This window comes from Rhincodon typus, unplaced genomic scaffold (assembly GCF_021869965.1).
Source record: "Rhincodon typus isolate 14 unplaced genomic scaffold, sRhiTyp1.1 hic_rhity00002408, whole genome shotgun sequence".
Taxonomy (NCBI): Eukaryota; Metazoa; Chordata; class Chondrichthyes; order Orectolobiformes; family Rhincodontidae; genus Rhincodon; species Rhincodon typus.
This window is the reverse complement of record NW_025968046.1, coordinates 6,358-16,702: the sequence shown is the minus strand read 5'-3', so window position 1 is coordinate 16,702 and position 10,345 is coordinate 6,358. Positions and strand designations below refer to the sequence as shown.

The 10,345-nt window shown below is 44.6% G+C and overlaps 1 protein-coding gene across 1 annotated transcript; it reads right to left on the bottom strand.

Moving 5' to 3' along the window:
• Positions 1–3,341: 3,341 nt before the first annotated feature.
• LOC109933482 (zinc finger protein 271-like) lies at positions 3,342–8,347 on the bottom strand. The gene is made up of 2 exons (XM_020532468.2): positions 8,232–8,347; positions 3,342–5,360 (listed from the first exon to the last, which is right to left on the bottom strand). Exon 2 carries the CDS (start codon positions 4,963–4,965, stop codon positions 3,862–3,864), a length of 1,104 nt encoding a protein of 367 aa, XP_020388057.1. The 5' UTR covers positions 4,966–5,360; positions 8,232–8,347; the 3' UTR covers positions 3,342–3,861.
• Positions 8,348–10,345: the final 1,998 nt, after the last annotated feature.

The window sequence follows — 10,345 nt, the reverse complement described above, 5'->3', positions numbered from 1 at the left end:
TGCTGATGGAGAGAGAGGTCGAGGGTATGCATACATGGCACTGAGTGTGAATTTCAGAATATGGCGAGAGCATTTGTTGGCGCAGTGTTGGTAGATCATGGAGATCCCTGTGATCCTGGGTGGATTCTAAGCATAAAGAATGAAACTTCACTTGGAATCCGTGTGAGGTGAGTATGAGCTGGAAGCAGTCACTAAGGAATGTGATGCGGCTGTGGAAGCGAATTTTAGCAAAGACCTGGTCCTTGACCTGGTCCTGCTTGCTTGACTCATACTTGGCACGGAGGAAAATGGTTGAGGCTGTTGGAGGTCAATCACCTCAGCTCTGGGTGCTGTCTGAGGCCCAAACATTTTCAGTTGCTTAATCAATGACCTTCGTCCATCACAAGGTCAGAAGTGAGAATGTTCACCAATGGATACACAATGTTCAGCTCCATTAGTAATTTTTATCTTGGCTTGAATTGACAAGTGAGTATGGGGATAAAATGTGAAGCATGTAGTCCAGTTACATGATGGAGTGAAGGACAGCCCATCTCCCCAACCATTATGTGAATTGCAGCCCCAAGCCCAGAAAGCTCCCCCTTCACTGAGGTTGTTTAAAACCTCCACAGGGACTCAGCTCAATTCACCCCAAATCCCGCTCCGAACTACATTACCCATGCTGCTTGTGGGCCCCGCGCCTGCGTAGGGAGAGGTAGTAGTATGAATCATGAGAAAGCCGGCCCGCGATGCCCGTCGGTTGACGCCCAACATTTGGGAGTTCAAATCTGAGAGCGCGCGAGCTCGAGCGGCTGACACATGGGCGATGCTATAATTGGAGGTGCGCCCCTGTAAAATGGTTGCCGCTCCCGGCGGCAAACGGCACTGCAGCCTCGTCACACCCTTCCTAATTGGATTGCTAGAGGCCCTGCGTCACAACCGCGATTAGGATCTGGAGATTCCGATACCGCCCACAAGGAACGTTCCTGCCTGTGACGTCAGAGCCAGAGTGCGGGTTTCCTCTTTCTGGTTCTGAAATATTAATTCTGCTGTCAGAACTGCTGAGCTTTTCCGGCAATTTCTGATACTGTTTCTGATTTCCAGCTTCCACAGTTCTTTTTTTAAAAGTGTTTAACTCACTTCCAGGTATGCCCATCTTAAAAAGATTCTGCTCTTTGCGACAGTTTTGTGGGATTTTTTTTCTTGTTGATTGTCATTACTTTCGTTTGGCTCCTGGTACTGGACCAGGTCTTTGCTAAAATTCGCTTCCACAGCCGCATCACATTCCTTAGTGACTGCTTCCGGCTCATACTCACTTCAACACAGATTCCAAGTGAAGTTTCATTCTTTAGAACCCACCCAGGATCACAGGGGTCTCCATGATCTACCAACACTGCGCCAACAACTGCTCTCGCCACATTCTGAAATTCACACTCAGTGCCGTGTATGCATACCCTCGACCTCTCTCTCCATCAGCAATGCCTCATGCTGGCTCAGAACTGCCCTGCCCCCAATTCCACTTCATCCTCCAGCTCATTCGATGTTTTAACAAGAAACTTCTTTTTCATTTCAGGTATTAAGGAACACATGATGTAACAATTTAGAAATACCAATGCCCCGCTGGAATGTTCTTCCCGTCCCCTTTTCTCTGAGTCCATCCCCTCTCTAAAAATCTACCTCCTGACATGTATTTACAATCTCTTCTGACTTTCCACACTCTGATGCTGTACATTTTGTACTCAGCAAAGGTCTCAGTTTCAACCCTCGGCGCCCCCACCTCAATGAATTTCGGGCACAACATGACTGAACTCTTCTTCCCCTGCCTTCCCCTCTGTGCCCATTTCTTTGGGCAAAAGGCCTCTCTCCTTCCCACAAATCCCTTCACCTGCCTCCAACACTCAATCTCCACCTGTCCCCCTCCCTCTGGCGTCTTGCCTGCTCTCGACCTGTTTTTTGGAGAACTATTGTCATGATACTGATTGCCTCAATTTCTCTGCCCATCTCACCCATTCAAACCTATCTTCATAATTCTAAAGGTTACTGAACCCAAAACGTTAAATCTGCCTACTCTCCACAGATGTTGCTAGACCTGCCGAGTTTTTCCAGCAATTTCTGTTTTGTTTCAGATCTCCAGCAGCTGCACTTCTTTGTTTTATTTTAGGAGTATTCTTGCCACTGACAACAGAAGGGTAATATATCATCTGGATTCTAACTGCAGAAACACCCAGTTTCCTCATCAAATCTCGAATTTTTAAGAAGTTATTCCATGGGTTGTGGGTGTCAGTGAGTATGCCAGCATTTATTGTGTCCCCGAGATTCTTGGGGTAGGAGGGCCCCAGACCAGGAGGGAGGGAGACAGAGAGGGGAGTGGGGGGTGGCAGGGGAAGGGTGGAAAACAAGGTGCAGCATTTCAAATCCACATTGACGTTGACTGGTACCATGGACTAATGAATGTTGCGGGCATTGGGGAATGGGATTTGCTGCGTATTCGGACACAGGAAGCAGGATTTCAGATGACTTCGGGCAAAACGATACCTGACCTCTCCAGACACTAAACCTGGGACCTTCAGACCTTTTTTTCCCTCAAATAGACAACGCTCTCCATTGGAGTTTGGAAATTGGGGAAACAGAAACTGCCTCTGATATGTTCTCCAGGAGTGAGTATAGATCACATTATTCACCATACAAAACAGTCTCATCTGGTCATTACCACATTGCAGCATGTTGAATCTTGCTATGCACACATGGGTAGACCTGTTCCTACAACAGTGACCACACATCAAAAAGTATTGTTGAAGATGCTATATAGCTGCAAATCTTTTTTTAGGGAAACGTTATGCTTCCAGTGAAATTATGTAACCAGGAGGTGAAATGTCACTGTAGATAGTATGCCTGCCTCAAAGTCAGAATTTCTGGGTTTGAGTCTCACTGCAGGAATTGATGGCAATGTCTGTTAAAGTGGTCAAACAAGTTGATTATCAACTTCTAAATTCTCCTGATATTTGATTGTATGTGATAAGACTGGGAGAATCTCATGGTCAGCAATGTTTCATGCAGAGTAGTGACCTCAAGCTGTATCCCCTGGTGACAGACTGGTAACCTGTCCCAGGAATCTCAGCCATGGAAACAGACATCAGTATGTGCTCTTGGTTACAGACAAAAGAACTGAAGATGCTGGAATTCCAGCCTCCTGTTTGTCTACAACAGTATGTGCTCTGCCTGCCTCATATATCACAAGATGTGAAAAAGGAACTGAAACAGGTGGAGAAAGTAGACTATTCCACAGTGAATTTTGCTTGACTCTTACTGTGGTATCCTGAGTCTTCCAGTGAATGGGACCACACCATGCTGACAAGACAGGTAGCTTGGTTTAACCTAAACAGTGAATTTATTGAGATTTATACATCTATACAGAGGATTGTTAAAACAGAGACAGCACAACATTCAGCTTACATGAAACTTCGAATCAAAACAAAATAACAAAGCACTTGAAAATGATCCAAGATCTTTCCCACAACATGAAATGAATCTTGGAAGAGTGTAAAGTGAACATATCACAGTTATTACATTAAGGAAACTCAGATCTGTACAGACTCACAACCACTCTCTCCCCATACTCAAGATAGTCATTCTTCCAGACAAAGAGTACAAATATTCTCCATAGTATTCAACAAACACCCATTACTGAACAGAATCTGTCCACAACTCACATCATGAACTAAAGCAGAGTCTGATTCACTCTAGGATGAGCTGGAATCATAACAAATGGGTGAAATCCTTGACCCAAACATTACACCTAAAGAGCTTCTCCACTATAAGAATCCAATGTCCCAGGAGGTTCACAAACATCATGATTCCTTTAGCACAAACCTTACACCAGAATGATTACTCCATTGTATGGATCCTCTTGTGTCGGAGGAGATCTGATGACCTGGAGAAAGATTTATCGCACACCTCACATGTGAAAGGCTTCTCCCCTGTGTGAATGCGTCGGTGTCGCACTAGTGCTGAAGATTGCCTGAAGTTTTGGTCACAGATTTCACACTTGAAGGGTTTCTCCCCTGTATGAATCCTCTGATGCCGCATGAGATCAGTGGGCTGGCTGAAAACCACTTGACAAACCTCACACCTGAAGGGTTTCTCCCCCGTGTGGATCCTCCCGTGGAGCAGCAAACTTGTAGATATCGCAAAAGCTTTATCACACACTGCACATTTGAAGGGTTTGTCCCCCGTGTGGGTCCTCTGATGGACCAGGAGGCCTGAGGAACGTGTGAAGCCTTTGTCACACTCAGAGCATTTGAACGGTTTCTCTCCCGTGTGCACACGTTGATGTGCGCGGAGGGACACCAGCAGGGGAAATGATTTCTTGCACACCTCGCATGTGAATGGTTTCTCCCCAGTGTGAGTGCGTCGATGTGAGCGGAGGGTCGATGACTGTGAAAATGATGTGTCGCACACTTCGCACGTGAACGGTTTCTCCCCAGTGTGAACGCGTTGGTGTACATGCAGAGTTGATGAATCTGAAAATGATTTGTCACACACATCACACATGAATGGTTTCTCCCCAGTATGAATGCGTCTGTGTATGCTGAGGGCTGATGACTGTGAGAATGATTTGTTACATGCCTCACATGTGAATGGTTTCTCCCCAGTGTGGATGCGTTGGTGTTCACGAAGGGTTGAAGACTTAAGGAATGATTTGTTGCAAACCTTGCATGTGAATGGTTTCTCTCCTGTATGGCTGCGTTGGTGAAGGCGGAGGGTTGATGAATGTGGGAATGATTTGTCACACACTTCGCAGGTGAACGGTTTCTCCCGAGTGTGAACACGTTGGTGCGTATGGAGATTAGATGACTGTGAAAAGGATTTCTTGCACACCTCACACTTGAACGGCTTCTCCCCAGAGTGAATGCGCCGGTGTTTCACAAGCGTTGATGAGTTTGTGAAACTTCGGTCACACACCTCACATTTGAATGGCTCCTCTTCCATGAAGCTGCCCTCGTGTTACAAGATGGACAACAGATGCACCTTGTGTGTTTGGGAATCATACATGGAACCCTCCTCACACTTGAACAGCCTCTCCCATGAAGGAATGAGTCAGTAGTTCATGAATAACTAAAGCTCTCACCACCTTGGTGCCTCTCACACTTCTTCCCAGCCTCACCCTGACCGATCACCCACAGCCGAACTGTTGATATGTCAAAGTCCCCTGACCCACCAATTTCCAGATAATGGTTTCAGTGCTCAACTTTCTCTGTGTTGAGCAATGCTGTGAAGAGACTGGATGTCTTCCCACAGTAGTGCAGTTGTACTTTGGGTGATGATCAGGATCTATCTGCGGTGTCTATCCTCTCCGTATTCTCATGTTGTAGAGCACAATCCTTCTGTAAAACAGGAAAAGGAAACATGATTTCCTCCAACTCTCTCTCCTCCTTTGCTGAAGGAGCTGAGTTCCACAGTGATGCCAGTCTGTTTGGTGAGATTAGATGCAAGTCCTTTCTTTTTCCTCACTTGACTATCACACACATGTTGTTTCCAGCAAGAGCACTGTTTAGTGAATAGGAGCAGACAACGTGGCTACTTTCTTTCCTCCACCTATCTTTCCTTCCCTACCTTCCCAACTACCATGAAAATGATGGAGAATACAGTCAGGTAGGATGTCATAGAGGCAACCAATTCTCTGTGAGCTCAGGTCAAGCTGGTGAAGATCAGTTTCACATGAACGTTGTGTTTATAAAATGGCACATGGGGAAATGGAGATTCAGAGGAGATTTTGAAATTTCTCTCCTTGTTTCCCACAATATTTGAAGAAAACACACTGAGAAGGAACTGCAAGAAGCAGAACCAGGGAGTCTGATATTTCTCCTGTTCCTGAGTCCCTTATATCCTCCACTCTCACCAGCCCATTAACATTGTAGTTGAAGTGCCCAGAATCGGGAACCATAGTCACAGGGGGATCAATTTGTTATATCTAGGCAATGCAAAACCTTTTGGTTTTTGTGTTTACACGAGCCTCGTGCACGCATCCAGTTCACTTCCAGTCTCAGGATTATGTCTTGCATACACACAAGATTTGTCACAATTGCACACTTGTACACAAAACTTCATTCACATACACTTGCTTATTCACTCACACAGGAATGCAGCCCTGTGCCATCCTGAAGAACTAAAGAGTAGTTATGAAGGAAAAGATTTAGGCACAGAGACTCCACCAAGTGAGGATTGAAGGAGGCTGCGGGTTAAAATAAACAAACAAATTACTTGGATGAGAATACAGAAGGCATAGTTAATAAGTTTGTGGATGACACCAAAATTGGTGCCACAGTAGACAGTGAAGAAGGTTTCTAACATCACAGAACGATATTGGTCAAATGGGTCAATGGGCTGAAAAATGGCAAATGGAGTTCAATCTGGATAAATGCAAGATATTGCATTTTGGTACAACAAACAAGGCTTGGGCTTATACAATTAATAGCAGGGCCTTGGTCATGTTGTAGAACAGAGAAACCTAGGGGTGCAGGTACATAAATCTTTAAAGTTTGGTTAAAAAGGTGTTTAGCATGCTTGCCTTCATTGCTCAGTCCTTTGAGAATAGGAGTTGGAATGTTATGTTGAGGTTGTACAGGACATTGGTGAGGCCTCTTCTGGAATACTGTGTCCAATTTTGGCCACCCTGTTATAGGAAGGATATTATCAAGCTGGAGAGAGTTCAGAAGAGATTTACCAGGATGTTGCCGGTATGCAAGGTTTGAGTTATAAAGAACGGCTGGATAGGCTGGCACTTTTTTCACTGGAGTGTAGGAGATTGAAAGGTGACCTGAAAGAAGTCTATAAAATAATGAGAGGTATAGATAGAATTGATGGTAGTTGTCTTTTCCTTGAGATAGGGAATTTCAAGACTAGGGGACATATTTTTAATGTGAGAGGAGAGTGATTTAAAAAAGACATGAGGCTTTTTTTACACAGAAGATGGATTGCATGTGGAATGAACTTCCTGAGGGAGTGGTGGATGCAGGGACAATTACAATGTCTTAAAGAATTTGGATGGATACATGAATAGGAAAGGTTTGGAGGAATATGGGCCAGGAGCAGAGGGCTGGGACTAGCTTAGTTTGGGATTATGATTGGCATGGACTGGTTGAACCGAAAGGTCTGTTTCCCTGCTGTGTAACTCTCCGAACTCTGTTCTGACCCCAGGATCCAGCAGCCTCTGACTTGGTGAGAGGAACAGGTCATAGACAAAATAAGGGGTCACCATTGGCTGCGTTGTCTGTCAATCAGGATGATTTCGTGTTGGATTGGCCACCTGGGACAATAACTATCCAGAGCGACAGGCGCCTCTACCAATTAGACTTGGTCTCAACAATATATGCACCGCCCTCTCCCGGGTCCTGCTTGAAGCTGAGGAAAGTCATGCAATCGCTACGGAGCAGAAGCAGGCCATTCAGCCCATAGAATCCATACCAACAGCTTTGCTTCCCCATGGCTAAACCACCTATCCCTCAATACTATGGACAATTTCCCATTCCTACACGTCTTTGCACTGTGGGAGGAAACCCGTGCAGACACGGTGAGAATGTGCAAACGCCACACAGACAGTTGTCCGTAGCTGGAATCGAATCCAGATCTCCTGTGCTGTGCGGCAGCACTGCAAACCACTGAGCCACTACTGCTTCAGTGAAGGTGACTGAAGGGTTCAGTTTAATCCTGGGAAATTCGATACACTGCTGAGGGTACATTTCCCAATTCTGCCACAGCACTGGGCAGAACTATCAAATCCAAAAAAAAGACCTAAAGAATTGCGGCTGCTGTCAAATGCAAGCCCAAGCTTTTGGGAAAAGCCCGTCCGCGGGGATGCAATGTTTTATTTCCCCCTCCAACACCATTCTGCTTTATTCCTACCCCCGCCCCACTTTTTGATGTTAGCGTTGCCCTTAACAGGCTTTGCTCGCAAATATTCAATTAGTCGTACGGATTTTTTTTCCTGGTGGTGGTCAAATAAATCATTTACAAAGGTATCTTTATTTCCTGTTTCATTGTGAAAAGTAAAATTTCGAATTTACTACGTGTGGTTTGGAAAAAAAGATGGATTCCAGAGAGAACTCGGCCTTACAGAGAGACCCTCTTAACGTAATGGTGATATCTCTACCCCCTGGACTCACACCTACTCCAGTGGTGTGTAATACAGCTCTAAACAGGCTAATGAGTAAAATATAGGTTAAATTTTAAAAATTAAAAGCTGCTCCTTCACTCACCATCTCCTCACTTGGTTTTCAGTCCCTATAGGAAGTGAACCAGCTCTGGAAGAGGAAGAGGGGAGAATGGGCAGAGTGGTTGGGCTCTCTAATTGACATCTCTCAGTCAATCTAAATATTTCTGCAGCAACATGAGTTTCCTGAAGCTTGGGAAACTGACCGGTGAAATAGAGGTGACTTTGAGCAGCAGATCAGGTGAAGATTTAAACTTGTCATTGTCCCATCTGAATAAAACCTCACTTATTGCAGCTGCTGCCTCAGCTCCCCTGGTTAAATGTTTGGTAGAGATTTCTAGTGTGGGAATAGCAGTATCTACGGTGGTTTTCAAACTGATAACATCAGTGTGGGATGTGCATCTTTCGATGTGTTTGACAGCAGATCAGAAGAGGAAGATCCACAGCATTCAAGGCAGAAATGATCTGCAGTTTTGGGATCAGCACCTGTACAGGAGAGAGGGACAAAAGTGAGGAGAACGAGGGGGAGAAGGGAGCAGCTCTGTGCTCGGTCTATAACTTCTGCAATCCGAAGATTATTTGTGTTACTGAATTAGTAACTTGGGGAATGAACCCTTTGTTCTCAGCTCTGTGCCAGGACTTTAACCTTGCCTGATGCCACACACCTCATTCCACTTCCATGCTTTGCCCCTCATACCTCAACTGACCCATGTCCAAGTTGGCCAAATGGCCTAATTTGCCAAATATGTTTCCAGAATTTGGGAGGCAATGGCCCATTCCAAGATTCTGAGAGGTTGGAGATAGGACAGTTTTTTGCAAGGATGAAGGTGTTAGGCGGACACGGGTGTTAACAGACTTAAAGAGATGGACAATATCTGAAGGTACAGAACCGTGAACAATCTCGACCCACATAGCGATAAGGAAGGGAAGTGGGTGATCAGCTGTTTTGTCAGAATAGGATCAAGGGAACAGGAGGTGGGTCTTATGCACAAGAAGAGCTCAGAGAGGGTGTGAGGGGAGACAGGAGAGACAGAGAAAGATAAGAGTTCACGTCTTGGTCAGGGCAGCATTCATGGAAGTTTGTTCAGGTGGGGCTAGTGGAAAGGAGGGAAGTAGTAGAGGCAGTTGATGAGATTGTTTAAATCTTATATTCCTGGACAGAGAAGTCAGTAACCAGAGAGCAAAGATTTACAGTCGAGGAGAAATTATTTCACCCAGAAGGTGTCTGAAAGGGTGACTGATACAGAAACCCTCATCATATTTTAAAACAAAAATACTCAAATGTGAACTTGAAGGAATAATTTATTCATATCATCATTCTTTCATTAGATACTCACAGAGAAGGTACAGCATAGTTTAAATAGAAAGTCAAATTCCTGGAATATCAGATTAACTCAGGTATGCCACACCCAGATCAGGATCAAGACTCGTCTGCCTCAATCACTCACACACTCCTGTATTACTGACCTTCATATCACTGAATGCTGTGTTTAGGAACAGGACTTTGACAAATAGGGAGACAAAGCCCAGTTCAGGGAGATTATGGCTGTACTGATTACTTTTCTTCTTTAGAAGAGTTATATTAGCCTTGAAACAGTAACTCTCCTCGCTGAGTTTCTCTAGCACTTTCTGTTTTTATTTGAAGTGGGTGGAAAGGTGGCAGATGGAATTTGATACAGTGAATTTGAAGTAAATTGTTTTGTTGGAAGAGCTGACAGAGGCATTCTAAACTAAAGGTACAATTCTAAAAGGAGCAGAGGGACTTCAGTGTATTGGTGTTAAATCACTGAAGGTGGTAGGACAGAATGACAGCACAATCAATGGAGGACTGCTGCTAACTAGCCAACCTCACAGAATGTTGACATTAGAAAACAAAGCGTGAACTGGTTTTGACTGGATTTTGGGCAGGGGTCAGTTGTATTTTGGAAGCTTAAAGAACAAAGAACAATACAGCACAGGAACAGGCTCTTCGGCCTTCCAAGCCGCCGTATTTTGTCCTTCCAGACTAAAACTATCTTGAATTGAATTGAATCATTTATTGTCACATGTATTCAATGTAAAAATACAGTGAAAAATGTGTACCTTCACCGTACAAACATGATGCCATTCACATTAACTTAGAATAAGATAAGAAAAAAAATAACTTAAGAGATTCCAACT